The sequence below is a fragment of the Nomascus leucogenys genome, chromosome 5, assembly GCF_006542625.1.
Source record: "Nomascus leucogenys isolate Asia chromosome 5, Asia_NLE_v1, whole genome shotgun sequence".
Lineage (NCBI taxonomy): Eukaryota > Metazoa > Chordata > Mammalia > Primates > Hylobatidae > Nomascus > Nomascus leucogenys.
In genome coordinates this window covers 14,924,852-14,947,220 of record NC_044385.1, presented here as the reverse complement: position 1 = coordinate 14,947,220, position 22,369 = coordinate 14,924,852, and the positions used below count along the sequence as shown (strand labels likewise).

The following is a 22,369-nucleotide window of genomic DNA, read 5'->3' as shown; positions in this document are numbered from 1 at the left end:
TCTAACTGAAAATCCTTTTCCCATAGTCCTTTTGGCTCTGTGACCTCTGCCTCACCCCTGATACGGTGACTCCTCTCTTCTCTACTCATAGTAGAGCACTGTTAGCCCACCCTATGACTATTAACTGTCCTCACAGTGGATTCCACAAGATGTGCCATCACTCTTGCAAACAAAACAGCTCCCCAGATGCAGGTAAGGATAAAGCAATCGAACCCAATCTGTGATGTGGACCAAGTCACATCTTGGACATAACTGTTCACAGTACATGGATTCATTCCCTAAGCCTCTCAACGGGCATTTTGTTTTCTTTCTCTGGCTCAAGTGTCTTGTCAATACCCTGTAGCTCCATGACAGCTTTGTTATTAAGGAGAATAAGGGGGCAGGAAGAGTACAAAGTTGGTGGATACATACTCGCAATGACAGGAATACAGTGCTGGCGCTGACTGCAAATGAGAGGACAGCAACCACTGCGCAGACGATGAGATCCCATTTTAAGACATCCGTCTGGAAAGAGAAAACCAGCGGTAAAGGCGGCTCTTCATTTCTCTCAGCAACTCTGTGTGACCAGGTAAATCAAGCAACAGGACATTGACCCGAGATAAACTGTTTTTCCAGCCCATCACTTACCTGACACACTCAGTGGCACACACTGGATGGGCTGTTCACTAGCTCCTGCTTAGGGAATTTCAGGAAGACTAAGGTGGGCTGGGGGAGAGTGGTGGGGGAGAGGAACCACGCACTGCAAGGTTAGTGTATGTGTGCTAACCATAGAAAGAAGAAAGGTTTTCTACACAAGTAAGAGGCATGTGGTTCTCATAAGGTTCTTGTGTCTGATCTGTGTTTCCACAAACATAGATCAGATACGAGATTCCCAGAGAGCTCCCCAAAGGGACTTAGATTATTAAGGTCTTATAAAGGAGGTCAAAGTGCTAATCATCTTTACTTGGCTTTAGGGTGTCTTGGATTTTAACATTCCAAAAACCTGGCTAAAACAAACAGAAGCCTCTTATACATTTCTTATTGCTTTGGACAAGACCAGATTTTGCATTTTAATTTACCAGTCAGATCACTGGTGAATTAAAGAAACCACTTCAAAATTATCTTATATATATATTTTTATATTTATATATATATATATACATATATATTTATATTTTTATATATACATAGATATATGCAAGAGGTACACACATTACATGCAGACAATGAAATGTTCAGTAACTCACTAATACTTTTTCATACAAAATTGTAGTGTAAGCAGGGGCTAGGGAAAACAAAGCAAAGTTCAATCTAAGAATGCTGTGAAAGCAGATAGATGGAGAATGGCCTGTTAGCTCCAACGGAGCACAATATTGCTGGCTGAACAATCTAAAGCAAACAGGAGGAACCATCACTTCTTTTCTCTCTGTAGAGGCGGATTATAGTACACAATTATTGATCATTTGAAGGTATCACACTGTTACCTGAAAATTCTGAAAACCTGAAACCTTCAATACATTTATACCTCCCTTTCTCATATTGAAGGGATTTATGCCTTTTAATTCATTGTTTCTTAAATTAAAATGTGGGGTTTCTTGCAAGTCATGCTCCTTCCTGGCTTGCTGACCATATTGTCATCCAAAGTGATAAAAAGAAACAGTGAAAAAGTCGGGATCCTAGATTTATTCATAGTAATTAATGGTAATCTGATTTTGGGGCAGGGATAACCATAGGAATTTAATTCTGAATCTATAAAATGTTTGTGATCAGAGAACTTCACCAAAGATTTACTTTAGCAACAGGCCACATATTGCTTTCTATCATTCCAAATGTTTAAAAAAGACCAGAACTTTCTAGAGGAACATTCTGTAATTCACGGCATCTTTTGGCTGTGGGGAGATGTTAATTTTTCTCTCCTATTTTTCATTAACATGGTTTTATGTCATTTAAAAATTACTGAACGTTTATCTGAAAGAAGATAAACATTTTCCCGAATATTCTAATTTAAAATCATGTGTTACGTTTAACTGACTAATCACCTTTGTCTAAAGGGAAAATAGTCGGCCACCAGTATGACTGCTGGAGTAGGGAGGAAGGAAGGCTGCATTTCTAAGTTTCTTAAAGCAGAAGTAGGAATGAGCTCGAATTATTATTAACCTTTTTTTCACGGTTGGATGATATATGGGAATTCCACTGTGATTTCTATCAGTGTCATGAGTATCCCGTGTAAATATAGACCGTTACACAGCCTTTCTCTATTTATTAAAATGTTCTCTCCACCCATTTCTTTTCTATATTATAATTTCTAAATAGCTTATTGAGATAAAATTGGTACCAAAAAGCCACATATATTTAAAGTGCACAACTTAGGTGGGGCGCTGTGGCTCACCCCTGTAATCCCAGCACTTTAGGAGGCCAAGACAGGTGGATCACTTGAGGTCAGGAGTTCAAGACCAGCCTGGCCAAACATGATGAAACCTCTGTCTCTACTAAAATACAAAAATTAGCCAGTTGTGGTGGCTCACACCTGTGGTCCCAGCTACTCGGGAGGCTGAGGCAGGAGAATCGCAGAACCCAGGAGGCCGAGGTTGCAGTGAGCTGAGATCACACCACTGCACTCCAGCATGGGTGACAGAGTGAGACTCTGTCTCAAAAAAATAAAAGTATACAACTTAACAAGTTTATATATATATTTTACATATATAAATTATATAATATATATTATATATAATTCCGGCTATTGCTTTATGGGGATATATATAAATTATGGGACTATATATATCCCTATAAAACCATAACCAGAATTAAGATAATTAGCACATCCATTACACCCCAATGTTTCCTCTTTTGCCTCTTCCTAATCTATCCCTTTCCTCACTATAGCCTTGACTTTCTGTCTTCAGTGATCCTTCTGCCTCAGCCTCTTGTTTTCATTTTCTAGAATGTTATATAAATGGATTCATAAAATATGTACTCTTTTGGTCTGGCTTCTTTCACTCAGGGTACTTATTCTGAGATTCATCCATGGTGTCATCTGTGTCAATAGTTCATTCCTTTTCATTGCTGAGTAGTATTCCTCTGTATGGATATACCACAATGTGTTTATCTGTTCACCTGTGGGTAGATGTTTGAATTTGTTCCCAGTTTTTGGCTATTTGCAGCTAAATAAAGCTGCAACAAATATTCATGAACAGTTACCTGGACATGTTATTTTTTTCTCTTGTGTAAATACCTAGAAGAATGGCTGGGTTATGTAGTAGGTTTAGTCTTAACTTTTTAAGAAACTGCCATAATCTGATTAAAAGCTGGGCAAAGGACGTGAATAGACATTTCTCAAAAGAAGACATACAAATGGCCAAAAAATATTTTAAAATGTGCAACACCACTAATCATCAGGAAAATGCAAATCAAAACCACAATGATATACCATCTCATCCCAATTAGAATGGTTATTATCAACAAATGCTGGTATGGATGTGAAAGAAAAGGAACCTTACACACTGTTGGTGGAAATGTATATTGATTGGTACAGCCATTATAGAAAGCAGTATGGGGAATTTCCTCAAAAAATTGAAAACAGAACTACCATATGATCCAGCAATTCCACTACTGTGTATTTTTTGAAGTAAATAAAATCAGTATGTTGAAGAGATACCTGCACTCCCAGGCTTAATACAGCATTATTCACAATAGCCAAGATATGAAATCAATCTAAGTGGCCATAAACCAATAAATATATAATATATATAATCACATTTTATATATGATATCACATTTTTTACATATGATATGAAATATATATCATATGTAGAAAACATATAGAAAATGTGATATACACAAACACACCCCCATGGAATACTATTCAGCCATAAAAAAGAATGTAATCCTGTCATTTTGCAGCAGCAGCATGGATGAACCTGGAGGACATTATGTTAAGTGAAATAAGACAGGCACAGAAAGACAAATACCACTGAGTTCACTTATTTGTAGAATCTAAAAAAGCCAATCTCATAGAAGTACAGAGTGGAATAGTGGTTTGTAGAGGCTGGGGAGGGGAGAAGGAAGGGGGAGGAGAGATTGTTCAATGAGTACAAAATTATAGTTAGAAAGAAAAAATTCTGGTGTTCTACAGGATAGTAGGAAGACAATAGTAACAATATCATAATGTGTATTTCAAAATAACTAGAAGAGAGGATTCTCAATATTCTTACCACAAAGAAATGATAAATAAGTGAGGTGATATTTTAAATACCATAATTTCATCATTGCAGAATGCAAACATGTATGAAAACATCACAGTGTACCCCCATAAATGTGTACAATTATTGTCAATTAAAAGCAAAATTAAAAAAAGAAACTGCCAAGCTGTTTTCAAAGTAGTTGTAACTATTTTACATTCTCAACAGCAGCATGTGTGAATTCAAGTTCCTCCATAGTCTTGTCAATAGTTTTTAAAATTTTAACCGTGCTAGTGAATGTATGCCTAGTGAATGTATGCCTCCTAGGGCAGATTTTGCAGTATCTGGAGATATTTTGGTTTTTACAATTTGAGGAAGGGAAGAAATAATACTGCCATTTGGTGGCTAGAGACCAGGGATGCAGCCAAACATCCTACAATGCACAAGACAGCCCCCCCAACCCCCACCTCCCTGCAACCAGGGAAATATTCTGAGGCTCAACATGTCAACAGTGCTGAGGTTGAGAAACCTTAATGGAATGGTATCTAATTGTGGTTTTAATTTGCCTTTTCCAGTGACTAATGATGAACATCTTTTCATGTACTTAATTTAAAGTACTATGTATAATAGCACTAAAAGTATACTTAGGGATAAATTTGAGAAAAAAAATGTGCAAGACAGAAACCACCTAACATCAGTAAAGAAATAAGAGAAACTAAACAGATAAACTAAATAAATAAATGGGGAGATACACTGCATTCCTGGATTTGAAGATTCAGTATTGTTAATAAGTCAATTCTCACAAAACGGATTGATAAATTCAATGAAATTGTAATGAAAATTCTAGCAGAATTTTTTTTAGAAATGGACATGCTAATTCAAAAATGTATATGGAAATGCAATAGACCCTAGAATAGCTAAAACGACTTTGAAAAATAAAAAGTTGGAGGACATACAATACCTGGTTTCAAGGTTTATTACAAAGCTACAGTAACTATGGTATTGATGGTATTGGTGTAAATACACATCTAGATCAATGGAAAAGAATAAAGTGTCCAGAAATAGGCCACAACAGATATATGATCAATTGATTTTCAACAAAAGTGCAATGGTGAAATGACAAATCCCCTAAATGAAGAAAAGGATAATCTTTTCTATAAAAGGTGCTGGAACAATGGAATAGCCATCTACAAAATAAATAAATTAATTAATTAAATTAAATAAAACAATAACAAAAACACCTTGATACTTACTTTGCTGCACATACAGAAATTAACTCAACATCATGAACCTAACAAACCATCAAACTGCTCAAAGCAACCATAAGAGGGAATCTTAATGATCCTGGATTTGGCAAAGATTTCTTAAATGGAGCACTAAAGTTGGAACTGTAAAATAAAAAATTAAATAAATTGGACATCACAAAAATGTAAAACTTTTGCTCTTCGAAAGACTCTTACAAAAAGGCAAGCCGAAGACTAGGGGAAAAAAAAAACATTACTACTCATAAAACCCACATTCAACAAAGGACATTTACCTATAAACAAACAACACCCTCCTACATCCCCAGCTGCACACGGCAAAAAGTTCTGAACAGACGCTTCATTGAAGGAGATATACAGATGGCAAATGGTAATTACTGAGCTTTTTACTCTTGATTCTAGTTAATTAAACTAGACTGCTCTCCTAATATTGCTGAAAATAACATCGGCAAAATCAAAAGGAAACAGTTGTTTTTCCCCAAAGCCACCAAAAAGCAGATATTATTCTGCTCCAAAAATTTTATCCTGGAAAATAATATACATTTTTTTGGTGGGAATGTAGATAGGTGCAACCCATTATGAAAAGAATATGGAGGTTCTAAAGAAATTTAAAAATAGGCCAGGTGTGTTGGTTCCCGCCTGTAATTCCAGCACTTTGGGAGGCCAAGGTGGCAAGATTGCTTGAGGCTGCAAGTTCAAGACCAGCCTGAGCAACATAATGGGAACACATCTCTATATTAAAAAAAAAGATATTAAAAACAGAACTACCATGTGCCCCAGCAATCCCTCTTCTAGGCATATACCCAAAGGAAACGAAATCACCATGCCATAAGGATATCTGTGCTACCACGTGTATTGCAGCACTGTTCACAATAGCCAAGATGTGGAAACAACCTGAGTGTCTGTCAACAGATAAACAATGGATAAAGAAATTCTAATATAAATGTAAATGGAATATTTTTCAGCCTTTATAAAAAGAGACATCCTGCCATTTGCCACGACATGGATGAACCTGGAGCACATTTTGCTAAGTGAAATAACCCAGACACAGAAAGACAAATACTGCATGATTTCACTTTTATGTAGAATCTAAAGAGACAGAGAGAGAGAGTCAAATATATAGAGATAGAGAATAAAACAGTAGTTAACATGGGCATGGGAGAGGTAGAGATGGGGACATGTATGTTAGAAATTATAAAGTAGCAGATACATAGGATAAACAACTCCAGCGATCTAATGTACTTGAGAACTATAATTAATAAAACTGTACTATATTTGAGATTCCTGCAAAATAAGTAGATTTTAGCTGCTCTTGCCACAAAAAGATAAAAATGGGTAACTATGTCAGATGATGGATATGTTAACTTACTTCACTATAGTAACCATTTTACTATCTATATGTACCTCATGACATTGTGTTATATACTTTAAATATACACAATAAAATATCTTTAAAAAATAAAAATAATATCTTTAAAAGGAATCTTGTAAGACACCTGAACTTCAGAGCTTGCTACTCTGTCCTGTGAAAGTAGCCTTTAATAAGCTCTAAAAAGTTTGTAATTTTAGTTGGTTTTCTTGTTAAATAACTTTTTGCTCATTTAAATGTATATTATTATACCTTCCCACCTTCTATAAGATATAAATATGTGTGGGTTTTTTCAGGTAAGTATATTTTATTTTAATCTTAGTTTTGTAATATAAAAAGAGAATTTACTGGTACTGCCCTCTTCCTTCACGTTTGAAGGTTAAAAAAATCTGTGACTCTGTTAAATTACTTATCTAAAAAACAAGAGTTTAAGAATCTGTTTCCTTTTAATAAATGTCCTATGTCTTAATAGTGAATTATACCATGTTAGATCTTACAAAAATGAGTGTGAAAGGGAATATACTGCAAGATGGAAGGAAAATGCAAATTTAGGTCTTTATAATTTTTATTATTAATTAAGTTTCCCATTATAGAATAACATAATAACATTGCAGCACCCTAGAACATAGAGAAGAGAGGGGAAAATCATTCACAATCATTATAGCCTGACATTAACGGTATTAGCATTTTTGTGTTTTCTGAGCCAGTATTTTTCCTGTTGATGTTAAACCAGGCTCTAGCTATAATCATTATGTATATGAATATTTCTATGCATATTTTATAAGTATCTAATCTTAGTGTGCAAATAATTTTCTACCTTTTCCACAGTATTTTCTTTTGTAAGCTATATATATATAATTGTATAGGCTCAATAATATCATTTAGTGGTTAAATAATTTTCCATCTTGTGATGGAAATACAATATATACAATATACAATGCCACAGTGATCACTCAAAACATTAATTTAGTGAAAGAAATTGAATGAGTCGTAGTGCAAACATCCCTCGACTGCTGCTATTAGGTTGCCTTCCATTGTTTACCATGATGAATTATGCTGAAATAATTATCTTTATATACCTAAATTTTTTTCATATTTTGAATTAATTTCCTAGAAAAACTCTAGCAAATAGATTTACTTTATCATAGGTTATAAGCATTTAACAATCCTTGATAAATTATGCTTTTCCAGATGGTTGTAATAATTTACATAAACACAAATGATGTCTAAGAGATTTTATCTTGACACAATTGGCACCATCACTAATTTTTCCAGTGCTAATGATGTGTACCAAAAAAGTGCCATCTCATTTTAATTTGCATTTTTAAATTCATAATAATGGTAATTATTTCATACATTTACCTAATTTGTTCCTAAATTTTATATAAAATTTCAAATGGCTTCATTTTGGAGCTCAGATATATACATATTTGTATACAATTATATATAAATAATACACATATAATTTGCCTATAGGGTTTTAAAAATCAAATTATAAGGGTTGTTGGTATTAGAAAGATATTTAACTTTCCTAAGTTTGCCACAGTACTGTACCAAATTATTTAAATTTTTCCACCTTTTTTTACATACAGAAGTTTAAAATTTTTATGTTCTTAAATCTAACTCGGGGTATTGCGTGTGTGTTATTTATTTTATGCATCCTAAGTCTGAAAAATCATTTTCTCTGTATATTTTGGATAAATATTTTATTTTATTTAATATCTTTTTTGAAAATTTATTTTACTGTTTTAAAATGTGACACAGGTAACCATAAAGTGCATATAATAAGTATGTACAATTTAATAATTATAAAGTGAACACCTCTGTAACCACCAACTTGTTCAATTAATCTAACATTTCCAGCATCCTAGAAGCTTCTTGTATGTGGCTATCTGATCAAAAATCCCTCTCTTGCCTCCTGGAGGTTACCATCAACAATCCTGACTGGTGAAAATCATTTTCTTGCTTGAAAAAAAATGATTTCACTACTTACGACTTAGGTATGCAACCATAAGCTGTTTAATTTTGCCCATTTTTACTCAATATATTGTGCCATACTATACGCATTATTTTGTGTCTTGCTTCCTTTGCTCAACATTACGTGGTTAAGATTCACTCATGCATTGCATTTAGCTGTAATAAGTTTATTTCCTTTGCTGTAGAATACTCATTTGGCACTTTCATGAAAAGGTGCTATTATGAACAATTTTATATGTGTATTTTGGTGCAAATGTGCAAGATTTGCTCCAGAATAAGTACCTAGGAGTAGAATTGTGGCTGCAGTCTATTCATGTCGTAAACTTTATGTTATCAAACTTTTGTCCAAAATGTGTATACTAATTCACACTCCCACCAGCAATACATGAGAATTATCTTGCTCTACACTTTTCAACACTTAGGACTGTAAGAACTTTGGATTTTTTTTAGTCTGGTAGTTTTGAAATGGTAAGTCAGTGTGATTTTAATTTGGAGTTTTCTGATTATAAATGAGGTTGCCCATATATTCATCGTTTTTGGCCATTTATATTTCCTCATTTGTGAAGTGTACGTACAAGTCTTCTGCCTATTTTCAATGGAGATATCTGGTTTTCTTATTGATTTAGAGGAGTTTTATATTCATCTAGACACTAGTCTCTTTTCTGTAAAATTTAAAATAAATCAAAGATCATAATTTTAATTAATTTGAATCTTTTTGTGTTGTTTTAAAAAATTATTTCCTACACTGCTATCATAAAAGTAGTTTCCATTATTATGACTCTAAGTGCTTTCAGGTTTTATTTTCTCATATTTAGGCTTATAATTTACGTGGAATTGACTTTTAAGTACAGTATGACATGTTAGTCCAATTTCCTTTTGTTATTTGTGAATAACTTCTATTTTTTAGTTTTCCATTTTTCCCTCTCTTTGGATTTGGAAGCTACATGCTTTGTCTCTATTCCTTTAGTAGTTGCACAAAACATTCCAACATGCATACCTAATTGATCACAGACCAAAGTTAACGGTACGGGCTGAGCAGCCCTCATCCGAAAATCTGAAATGCAAACACTCCCTTCGTTTGAGCGTCACGTTGGTGCTCAAAATATTTTGGATTTTGAAGCATTTCAGGTTTTGGATTTTTGGATTAGGGACATTCAATCTGTATCTTTATTCTTCTCTTGGACATTACTAAGACCTCTGACGACTTGAAGTTCATTTCCTCTCTTATCTAAGCTTGTATATTATTATAGTCATGTATTTTCATTCTACCTTATATTTTTTAAGCCAACTATATAGTCTTATCATGGTTCTATGCAGTTAATATTTATTCAGGTTTGCCAATGTACCTGCTACTTTCTTTTCTTTTTGTTCACTTGCAAATCAGATCTTCCATCCAAGACCACTTTCTTTAAATTTTTTTCTTTTCTCCTCAAATTACTTTTAACACAAGATCACTTTCTACTGAAAAATACCTTCAGAATTTCATGTAATGAGGGTCTCTGAGCTTTTGTTTTTCTAAAATTTATTTTGCCTTTATCTTTAAAGATATTTTCACTAGGAGTAAAGTTCTAGCTTGGTAGTTACTTTCTTTACACAGCATTAAGTATATCCAACAACTGTCTTCTGGCTTCCATGAGGGCTCTTGATAAGGGAGCTTGCAGCCTCTCATCCATTTGAATGTAATCTGTTCATTCTGTTTACCTGCTTTAAGTTGGTCTGTGTGCTTGGTATGCTGCATTTTCACTATGGCTTGTCTGGTGTTGATTCTTTTTTCTTTAATTTACCCTACATGTGATTCACTGAAATTCCTGAATCTCAAGTTAAATGTCTTTCATCAGTTCTGGTAAACTCTCAGATATTATCTCATCAAATATTGATTATGCTTCAGTCTCTCTTTTTCTAGGAATTCTGATTGGATATATTTTAGATTTTCTCACTCTATCCTTGAAGCCATTTCTCTTTCATATTTCTTGATTTTTTTTCTTTTGTCAATTAGTGTTACATTCTGGGTACCTTCTTCTCTCCTTATCTTTCAGTTCACTAATTCTCTCTTCAGAGGTATCTAATTCCCCATGTGTGGGGTGTGTGGTGGTGTATATTTCAACTGATTCACTTGTTTGTTTGTTTGTTTGTTTAGGAAATTCTATTTGGCTCTCTTTCAAACATGCTGAATTGTTTTAAATATTTTCTATGGTCTATAAATTTTAAAGCTTGCCTTTTACTTCTTTAAGCATAATAAGTATAGTTGTTTTAAAATCTGTGTCTGATACTTCCAATATCTGAAATATTTGCAGACCAGTTTCTGCTGGTTCCTTATTTCCATGTGTAGGTTAAAATTTTTTTATAGTAAGCTGTGCATTTTCTCTAAAGAAAACTGGTTTGGGAAACACTTGGACAAGGCAACCTTCTAGAAAGGATTTATGTTTGTTTCTGCCATGAGGCGTTTCCAATTGGGTACCACGTTAAATGTCTTCATAAATTGAGGGATTTGGTGCCATCTAGTTGTTTGAACTTGTGCTGCAAATCCATGCAAACTTACGACTTCTCAAGGATTCTCTTATTCTGCTCAATCATGAAGTGAGTCTGCTGCACTTCCTGGTGTGGAGGGTGGTGGAGCTGACTTCCTGAGGATCATCCTCACTCTGAGAGGGTGGCACTTTGGTGTCCCAGGCTGATGATCCATGGTCTGGCATTGGACACCCACCTGGGCTTCAATTCCTGTTCTCCATAGTTCGAGGTCTGAAAAACAAGGCTTAAGGTCCCCAGGTTGGGCAAATGCTCTTGGGGCAAAAGCAGCTTCCTGCCCTCCTTCCTCCAGGTACTCCTGTTCAGTAAGATTTTTAGCTGATAATTCCTTATTATTTTGTCAGGTTTTTTTGTTACATTCAGGAAGAGTTTTTTTGTATTTTATTCAGAATTTTTAGTTTTAATCAGCAGTAGCCTGCCATAATATCAGAAATGAAAAAGTCCCATGTGACTTTCCTCCTTTCCTTTTCCCTTTTCCTCTCTCTCTCACTTTCTGAAACTCCTAAATCCCTCTCTCATTTACATTGGTGTCTGGCGAGGGACTAGCGATTGGGACATAAGATTTGTTTTTCTTTCCCACTGCTAAACAATTATCTCAACACCAGACTCTGAAAATCAATTTTTGATTGTGACATTTAATTTTGACATAATACATTCATAAAAGAGTCTGTCTCCTTTCTGTGTTTTTCTGATCCACTAATCCCATTCTCTGATCTTGGATAGTCTCATACTTTTTTCTGATTATTCAGTCTTCACTGTTGTTTTTCTTTTTTCTTTTTAAAGACAGAGCTTCCCTCTTGTTGCCCAGGCTGGAATGCAGTGGTACGATCTCAGCTCACTGCAACCTCTGCCTCCCAGGTTCAAGTGATTCTCCTGCCTCAGCCTCCCAAGTAGCTGAGACTACAGTCATGTGCCACCACACCTGGCTAATTTTGTATTTTTAGCAGAGATGGGGTTTCACCATGTTGGCCAGGCTGGTTTCGAACTCCTGACCTCAGGTGATCCACCCGCCTCGGCCTCTGAAAGTGCTGGCATTACAGGCGTGAGCCACCGTGCCCAGCCCAGTCTTCACTCTTAAATCTAAAAATGCTAAGTTCCTTTTTCTTATGCTTCTTTCTCAAGTTTTTAAAAACTATTAACTGCTATTCTTCTAAAGGAACCTTAGAATCACTTCTCAATGTGGGGAATATAGTGCCTTTGGAACTGTTTTGAATTATATGAAACCTACAAATTCATTAGAAAGAATTGACATTTTATAAGTCTCAGGCTTCCTATCCAAAATCAGGTTATGTCTATCTCCACTTATTCAGAACATCATTTACATTTTAATAAACTGCTGTAGTTAGTTTACTTTATTTGTGACACTACTTGTTAAAATCATTTCCATTATCAATTCAGATATTTTGTTGGTACTGTGAGTTGGATCACATTTTCATAGGTTATTTCTGGTATGTTAGAAAGTTCTTGCTTTTCTAAATTTTCTTTTCTCTGGTTGTATTTATGAATCCTCTTATTAATCATAGTTGATTATATAGTATACACAGAAAAGTTTTATATACACATATAAATCAGCATTTTTTTCTCTTTTTCTCTTTGCTCTTTACTCTTCACTATTTTGCTTTCCATTTTATATATACATAAAACATAAATTAAATATATAATTAAAATTTTATATATAATATATAAATTATATATAAATATATTTAATTTATATTTTATATATAATAAATTATGTATTATATGTAATATATATTTTATATTTTATATATTATATATAGTATTATAATAAATACATATTTAATTTATATTATATATTATATAGAAAATTATATATTATATATTTAATTTATATTTTATATACATAAAATAGTAAACTATTAATATTATTGAATATTGTTTTAGAAGTTCTGGCCAGTGTAAGGCTGCAAAGAGAAAAAAATGAAAAATTTATATATAAATTTATATATAAATTTTTGGATTTATGGTAAATCTGTGCATGTTTAACTAAGCAATATATTAGCTCTTCATATACTGAACATTTTAAATTCACTGTGGCATTTTATATAGTACTTCACACTCCAACTCTCAAAGGAAGCTTAAGAACCCCTGTTCCAACATTCCACATCTAGCAGCATGGGACCAGAAAAATCTAGATATTATAACCAATGATTTAGGAAAAGACTGTTTGAATTTTACACATAAGAATTAAATAGGCTTTTTTTTGTTTCTAGGAACTGAAGAAAATTGATACAGTGAAACAAACAAATCTAAACATAATAAAGGGTGTTGAAAATGACAAAGATATGAAAGTTAAAAGAGTCTGTGCTAATAAGACAAATAGAAAAAGACTAACCAGGTAACCCACTAGTGGAAAGTTTATATCTTTATTAAGTAATGAATTTTGGTGATAAACTTTGTGTGCATAACTTATCTTGCTCATATGCAAATGTATAGGCCCATTGGTATATCTCTGTTTCTAGATCAATGTTTCCTGAAGTACAATCTGTGGATCACCTAAACAGAATCACCTGGGTGAACATTCCTGTTAAAATGAAGCTCCTCAGACCCCTTCACAGGCCAGAGGAATCAGAATATGGGCGGAGGGCTAGAAAACTGAAATCTAATGAGGCTCCCTGAGGGGTTCTCATACAAACTAAAACTCAAGAAAAGAGAGAGACAGACAGACAGACAGAGAAAATAAGAGGTGGAGACACAGAGAATCAAAATCAGAGACAATGAGGAGGGGGGGTTTATGCTTGCATGGTGTCACAGAAAGTATTATATATCAAACTCTAAAAGCTGAATGTGATATTCCCATTAAAATATTATAATTAGGCCAGAGACTTTTCAGAGAAGTGAACACAAACATCTTATTAAATCACCTAACAAGTTATGTGCTCCACACTGTACGAAGCATTTCAAAGGGTATGAAAACCAAGGGAGGCAACACCTAGCCAATCACATCTAATTATACCAATGAAATACTATCAACCTCTGCTGGGCAAATTTCTTGTCAAATTTCTTTGTAATTCCTACATTATTTTTAACTGCAATAAATCAGAAAGTAGAAATGCATCTTCATTAGTCATGAAATCAAGGAAGACTGAAGGGCATAGTTTTTCTCAGATATCCACGGGGAGACTTTTGGGTAGACTCTTGGCCACCCTACAGCTTTTATAGAAAATGCTGTAGGAATATCAGTTTGACCTTCTCCCTGTAAGTCTCCTGGTATAAATATTGGAGGTCAGGTTGTGGATGCTAGGCTTATGTCAAATATTTCTCTTTTTTTTAAGCTGCTTTGACTTTTAACCTGCTTTTAAATGTATCTCTGCTCCTAAAATTCATGAACTATACCCTTACTCATATTAAGTGATTTGTCCTTTGATTCCCTTGTAGTGGAAAAAAAGCCTTAATACTAGCTTGAATTCTGTCCACACTCAAAAGCACAAAAGCTGAGTATGAATTTTTTTAAGGCTCTCATGTTGGCTGTGAGTCCTGGACATCGTCTTGAAATGGCAGACTGCAATTAAATTTGTCAAAATTCCATGAACTGTACTGAGTACCCACTATAACACCAGGCACTGGCTCTGTGGATATCAAGACAAATGAGACACAGTCCTGGCTGGATCAACAGACTCTTCTCTTTTCCTTTTATCTGTCATTCCTAAGAAAACCAGGAAAAGTGTGAGTCAAGGACATCAGACGGCTCCGAGCTCAATACTCAGATGTATGGGAGCTTACACAATTAATGAGCATTGCTTTTCAAAGTATGAATGTTTGTAAGTTGATACCAAAGAAACTACATCTGCTAAAAGAATTTTTGAAGCTGTCCAGAGCCATTTTCCTGGTGAACAGGGAAATGGCATCATTATTTTATAGCTGTAGGATTCTCTTGTTCCTTCCTTCCTCTCCTTCTTCCTTTTCTTCTCCCGTGCTCCACCCAGTGTGGTTGCCCCCTTCTCTGTGACCCAGCCATAAGTCTAAAGTCCAGGGGCCCCAAGCAATGGCTATGCAGACATCAACTTTGAAAGAATGCTCTGAACTAAGCATGGCACTTAGGGGAGAAGATGTGGAGAAGAGCTGTGTGTGGACCACATCAGGGGGGCAGGTTGGCTAAACGTTTATCTGACAAGCTTTCATTTGTGCAGAGCCCACCTGCTGTTTGGTGCCAGCAATACACAAAACTGACTGAATGTGATTCATGTGACTATCCTGGCAAACTGCAGCTACCTGAGGGCCACCTAAGTGCCCACACCATGTGTGCACAACAGCCACCATCAAGATGCTCTAGGCCGGGGGCGGTGGCTCACGCCTGTAATCCCAGCAATTTAGGAGGCTGAGGCGGGCAGATCACAAGGTCAGGAGATGGAGACCATCCTGGCTAACACGGTGAAACCCTGTCTCTACTAAAAAATACAAAAAATTAGCTGGGCGTGGTGGCAGGCGCCTGTAGTCCCAGCTACTCGGGAGGCTGAGGCAGGAGAATGGCGTGAACCCCGGAGGCAGAGCTTGCAGTGAGCCGAGATCATGCCACTGCACTCCAGCCTGGGAGACAGTGAGATTCCGTCTCAAAAAAAAAAAAAAAAAAAAAAAAAATGCTCTAAAGGGCTTGTAAAAAAAAAATAAAGGTTCCTCTTCAAAGACTTTCCTTCCCATTTAATTAGGAATAAATAGTAACATCTTAGAAGCAAAATTTATTCAAAGACCTGTGCTAACATTCTTAAATATCTGCTAGCCATGATAAAGAAATCAATGTACTTTATGTTCTTAGCTCCCACAATTTAGCCTAAATATTTGCCCTGGCATGCTTACACTGGTCCAAGCAAGCATTAGGTCATAGCCTGATCCTCTTCCTTATTTAAAGGTGTTTTTACCTTTCTCAGCATTCCACAAGTTACTTCCTCCTTCCTTTGTTCTCCTCTACCTTTGCCTCTTTTAAAAAGTTCTAAGTTGCTAGCCAGTCAGGACAAATACAGAATGTGAGGTCCCGTTCCAGCCAATGGAAACCGGACACAGCAGTAAGGTGGACGCGTCAAGTTATAAATGACCCTGTCTCCTTTGTTTGGTGTCCTCTCATGGCAAAACTGCTGGCGAGTGTACCTTTTCTGCAGAAAGTATAAAAATGGCCTTGCTGAGTAAGTTGAATTTATGTTCAAGTGCTATTTCTTTACGGCACTGGAGAACAAGCGTTTCAAATAGGGCTGCACCTGGCAGGCAGCTCAACAGCCCAGTGTGCCAGGTACCAAGCGAGGTGTCTCTTTCTGTCCTAGTCCTTCTCATGTCCACCTGCCTAGAGCTCCATTGAGAGCCTGATCTCTGCTGAAAGGTGAGGCCCTCCTATGCTACATTACACAACGCAAATGTCTCACCACTGAATCTTTCATCTTCTTAGGGAGAGGGTCAGCAGCTGACTCTTCCAGATTTTGATGTAAAAATTTAGGAAACAGCCTGCATTGGATGAAGGACCTGAAAGTGGGAAAACACAATACTTCATCAAAGATGATCCTGGGACAGTGTTTTCGGTAAACAACTTCACCTTAGATCTCACAGCCACACATGACAAAAACAAGTGCTCTCTTCATTTAAAAATTTATAATAAAAAGAGGTGCATGTTCAAGTGATCACAAAGTTAGTGTTTTGATTTGTAAATTTCATCCTAATGAGAGCAGTCAAGTACCTTAGCAGTATCATCGCCCTCTACTGTCAGCAGTGGGACATGGGGAAGGTCCTCCATCTCTGCTAGCCCACTAGGGCTTCATCTTCACAATTAGCAGCAGAAAGTGAACATTGCACTAATACAATGGACACTAAAAATTGTGTGAACTATGTTTAACTTTTCTTTCCCCCATTTTTCATGCCTTTCACAATGCTGCACCTAATAGCCTAAAATTATGGTGTCTCTGGTCCTCAAAGAGTTATGGTTATCTTAAATCAAAATCTTTCATAAATTTAAACAAATTACTTAAGATGCTACTGTCAATATCTGAAACTCACTGTGGCATCACATGGAAGATTTCCAGTGCCAGAGTACACGTTACCGAAGACTTAAAGATAGGATTAAAGGGAAGATTGTAATGTATACTTTCACATTACTAAGGATTACATTAAATACATTTTAACACTTTGGTGCAAATTTCACTTTAAATCCACAGGACGTTGGCCAGATTGAGAACAACAGCAACAACAAAACAATAAAATCAAACAAAATCTTTCTTTTCAGAGGTGCTGGTTTAGTCTCCCCAGGGTAACTGCCTAGAGTAAAGGCAGGGATGTAACTTAATGGAGCTAGAGAGGGTATTGTTGAGGAGGTAGCTTCTCACCCAACTCACCTAAGGGAAAGTCACAACAGGGCTTGGGTGCTATCGGCCATCTGTTCCTGCCACTGTGCATTTTACTCCAAAATCAAAAGAGCAAAACTAAAATGTTTGCTAGATGTTCACTTTTAATTGTTATTAGTTTCTGGCTGGTCCTGTATTTCTCCTTCCCTCCTCTAGTGAGTTGGACCAGCTAGTTTAATAATGAGAGTCAAATCACAATGGGCAGTGAATGGCTGTCTCCCCATCTCAGTCAGGGCACAAAGCTGCAGGAACTATGCCCCTAGCTCAGTGATGAGAGAGAACAGGCATAGACCACTCACATGAGTACAGATGGGTCACTGCTCTGCCGGCTCAGATGGTAGGAAAGGGCGACCAAGAGACCGCAGAAGGCTGAAAACAGTGCCGGGATGTGTTGCATGCTCCATGGTTCCTAAAGAAAAGATGTCAGTTAGCCAAGTCACACTATGGCTGCGTGAATAGCAGGATCGCTATCAGACATTTAGAAATATCGCCAAGGTCCAGCTGGATGGATGAGTTATTCCTGTGATCATTCCTGCCCATAGACATATAAGCATCTGGTGGGCACACAAAAAACTCACCTGTTAGTTTATAAACATTGATTTTGATAAGGAACTTTTTGACTAATTGTACATACTTATAAGAGTAAAATGAATCTTTCCTGAAATTAAGCTTAGAATTTTCTATAGAATGTAATATTAAACGTGTCACTCCTCTGAATTCAATATAATAATTAACAATTATAATAACTGTATTTCTCGATGTTTATTAATTGATGGTCTAAATGGCATAAGAAGTGTAGAAATGACATAAGAGATTAAAAAGACTAACTAACTGAAAACTTGATAAAGATTGTAGAAAGTAGAAAATTTCCTCTTCAAAGCTCATCTTGGTTTAAAAATAAAATAATAGACACTAGGAATAATAGCTTCTTACTCTGAAGCCTCCTATCAACAATCAGGTCTTACCCTTTAGCCCAGTTAGTTGCTTTGGCTTACTCAGGCATGTCTGGACAGGCCCAGGCAAGTCTTAGCTCATAGCTTATGCCCCTTCCCTATTTGGAAATATTATTGCTTCCTTAAACCTTTCGTGAGCAACTTCCTCTTCTTCTTTGTTCTCCCTTGCACTTACCTATTTAGGAAAGTGTTAAGCTATTAGCAAATAGGGTATCTGTTTAAGACCGTGAGGTCCAGCTCCAGCCAATGGATGCCGGACATAGCAGTAAGGATGACCCAAATGCGTAAGGGATAAATATGTCTGCTTTTCCTTTGTTCAAGCGTGCTCTTGCCATTGTTCCATCTGTGTAGAGCACCCTTTCTGCAGAAAGTAAAAATGGCCTTGCTGAGAGAATTAAATTTACGTTCGAGTGCTATTTCTTTGCGGCACCAGGGAACAAGCATTTCTAACAACGATTAAAGATAGTCACCTGAGGAAAGAGCAAAGTTATTTGAAATGAAAAGAGGCACTTCAGGTTTAATTTGATAGAAGCACAGATGTCAGTTATCAACACATTGTACTTGGCCTGGCAGAGCAGAACATGGGAAATACATGTTACCACCCCAACCAGCATGGTGGCCTGGGACTCCAGCTCTTCTCCCACACACACCTGCTGCTCCCACCAACATAAACATGTCTCTCGTACACCAAGAAGAAAACGTCTACATATTTAACCTTCTCAATCGTCATCAGCAGAATCACTGATGCCTTCTGAAAGCTGAATTTAGTCAAGAACTTAAATACTTTTCTCTCTAGATTTTTTTTTAAGATGGATTAATTGTGCTTATAATGAAATCTACAAACGAATGAGTCAAGTGTGCTTAGCAGTTGTCCACTGTAACTGCTAAAATAGGCTGGAAAAGCAAATGATACACTGGATAGATTTTATTTTTACATGCTTCATTTTCCTAGAAATTAAAATGTATTTCTTTTATCTTCCCCATTGTGGAAGTCTAAACACCAGAGAGCAGTACCTGGAAAGCAAACTGCAGGGAGCTGACTCTCGCTGAGGCTGCTGAGCTGCATGGCTACAAACTCAGGAAGTAAGACTCACTGCCTCCAGACGCACTCTCCACACAGCTCCCCACACCAGGACGCCCTGCATGCCTCTCAGATCAGCTTCCCCGAGGGTCAGGTGCCTTTTCCAGCACTCTAAGGTACCATGTCTGCATTCATTATTTTTCTAATTCTGTGCAGATGTCTTCCCCACCAATTTTATTGAAAAGCTCAAACCCAGTGATGAGGCATCCTGCACGGACCTCCTCTTTCTTTGGAGTTTTCATCAGCAACACCTTCCCTTCCAGTGTCCAAGGGAGAGGTGTACTTCCTCCTTCCCTGAGCCCAACCCTCCCCTCACACTAGGATGTCCTACTCTCTTTTCATTGGTCCCCTCTGCCCTGCCTATAAAAATGCTTAAGTTGCTGACTTTTTTTTTTTTTTTTTTGAGCTGGAGTCACTCTCTATCACCCAGGCTAGAGTGCAGTCATACAATCTCAGCTCACTGCAACCTCCACCTCCCAGGTTCAAGCGATTCTCGTACCTCAGCTTCCCGAGTAGCTGGGATTACAGGCACACACCACCACACTCAGCTGATTTTTTATTACAGTAGAGACGGTGTTTCACCATGTTGGTCAGACTGGTTTCCAACTCCTGACCTCAGGTAATCTGCCTGCCTTGGCCTCGCAAAGTGCTAGGATTACAGGGTGAGCCACCACACCCGGCCGGTTGCTGACATCTTTAACAAATAAAAAAAGTCCTCCTTCCCCTTGATCCAGATGCCCTTGAAAACTACTGTACTCTCTTAGTCTGTTCGGGTTGATATAAGAAAATATCATAGACTGGGTGGCTTATAAACCACAGAAATTTATTTCTCACAGTTCTGGGGGCTGAAAGCCCAAGGTCAAGGTGCAGGAAGGAGAAGGTTTGTTGTTTGGGGAGGCCCTGCTTCCTGATTCCTAGATGATGCCTTTTTGTTGTGTTCTCACAAGGTAGAAGATGCAAGAGAGCACTCTAGGGCCTCTTTTACAAGGACACTAATCTGATCAATAAGGACTCCTCCCGCAATAACTGTAATCACCTCACAAAGCCCTCACCTCCGATACCATTAACATTGGGGATTAGGTTTCAACAAGAATTTTGGGGAACACATTCAGTCTACAGCATACACTATCCCTCGTTTTTCTTTCAGTGCCAGCCCAGCCTTTTGAAGGTCTGAGCTCCACATTTCACTCCCGGTCATCAGTGAATGACTCAGTAGTCTCTGTCAAGCCGGGTACCTCCTATGAGTGGAGGTCCTACCATGAGCTGTGTGACCTTGGCTAAATTACTAGACATCTCTAACTATTGGGTTCCTCTTCTTTAACAAGGAAAAACAACCTACTCAATGGTTGTTGTGAGGGTGCGTTTCTGTAACCCAGGTGATTTAAGTTTTTGACATGGGAGGGGTCAGTGCAGCCCCTACTTGATGATGGACACCTGAGAGCTGTTTCTTTCCCACCATCTCCACAGTCTCCTGATCCTTGTGTGCCATCAATATACCTTTTCAGTGCCGCTCCAATCTGCCTCTTCTTTCCATTGCATCCTATCTGGTTAAGGCCTCCACTGTCTTGTTCCAGGACTACTGTTAATGCTTCCTAATGGGGACTCACCCTTCAGTATCCACCCCCTACCCCACCCCACAGATCCCACACTCTGTCCTTTGTATAGTGACAGAGTGGTTCTCCTCTCCAAAAGGCTGATCGGATCATGTGTGTGCCCTTCACTCAGTATCTTTCAATGATTCCTCATTACCAACCAAATGAAATCTACTTGACAGGCAGATGCATAAGCCCACCTTTTCAGCATCTTTCCTCACATTTAGGATATACACAGCAGCAAAATCCAAAAGATGAATTGCTCCCTGCCCTCCTGCCTTTGCCCACGTGGTTCCATCTGCACAGAGGGCTCTTCTACCCTGACTCCATTCCATTCCATTCCTCCCTACCTGGTGAACTCCTACCCATGCTTCAGTGCCCAGTATAAGAAGTTCCACCTGCTCAGTGCTGCCTCCTCTGACTTCCCAGGCAGAATGGAATCCTCCTCCTCTGTGCATTAAAATCACCATTAAACATCTCTAGGGTAGCATTTAAGGTGTCTCTTTTGTTTTTCAGGGGCATAGCTGGGCTCTGTCCCTTATCAGAGAGCACCTGCCCACAGGAGTTGTACATACACATCTGCTAAGTCACAAGGACAGAGTAGCTCTTCAGCATGTTTCACTGAATTAATGGTGCAAACACTTTTACTATGTTCTTTTTATGTTTGATATGAAAACGACCTGCAATAGGACTTGTCAGCTCGAACTCGAAGGCAGCTGGCAACTTTATCCATGTTAGAAAAGACATTCTGGGGCAACCTGATGGCACAATCCCCTTCAAGATGCTACCGACATCACCATCCCTGAAGCAGCATCTCACATGTGTGCCCATCCCCTGTGACACCTTACGCACCTCTCCCTGAGTCCCACCATTTACTTGTCTGCCTTCACTTTAGACACTGGACTCCCCAACAAGGGGCAGCCTTGCATGTTTCTTTCCCTGGTACCTGGCACAAACGTTAGCACCAACATATCCTTGCAAGGATGACTACAAGGTTTCAGTTTTCATAATGACTCATGTGGACAAGAATTTTCAGCAAGAAAAGAAGATGAAGGAATTGAGTAGCTTACATCAAATGTGGATCAGGCAGTGAAATGCTGCGGAAGTGATGAGA

The 22,369-nt window shown here is 37.4% G+C and overlaps 1 protein-coding gene across 2 annotated transcripts in view; it reads right to left on the bottom strand.

The window, feature by feature from the left end:
• The window catches only part of PCNX2 (pecanex 2), a 307,465-nt gene that overhangs the window by 185,225 nt on the left and 99,871 nt on the right, over nucleotides 1–22,369 (bottom strand). For both annotated transcript variants that reach the window (XM_003267270.4, XM_030812668.1), the window contains exons 16-18: nucleotides 17,929–18,038; nucleotides 16,661–16,757; nucleotides 412–504 (exon numbers count right to left, since the gene is read on the bottom strand). In XM_003267270.4, coding sequence (XP_003267318.2) covers nucleotides 412–504; nucleotides 16,661–16,757; nucleotides 17,929–18,038 — 300 coding nt within the window. The remainder of the gene's footprint in view (nucleotides 1–411; nucleotides 505–16,660; nucleotides 16,758–17,928; nucleotides 18,039–22,369) is intronic.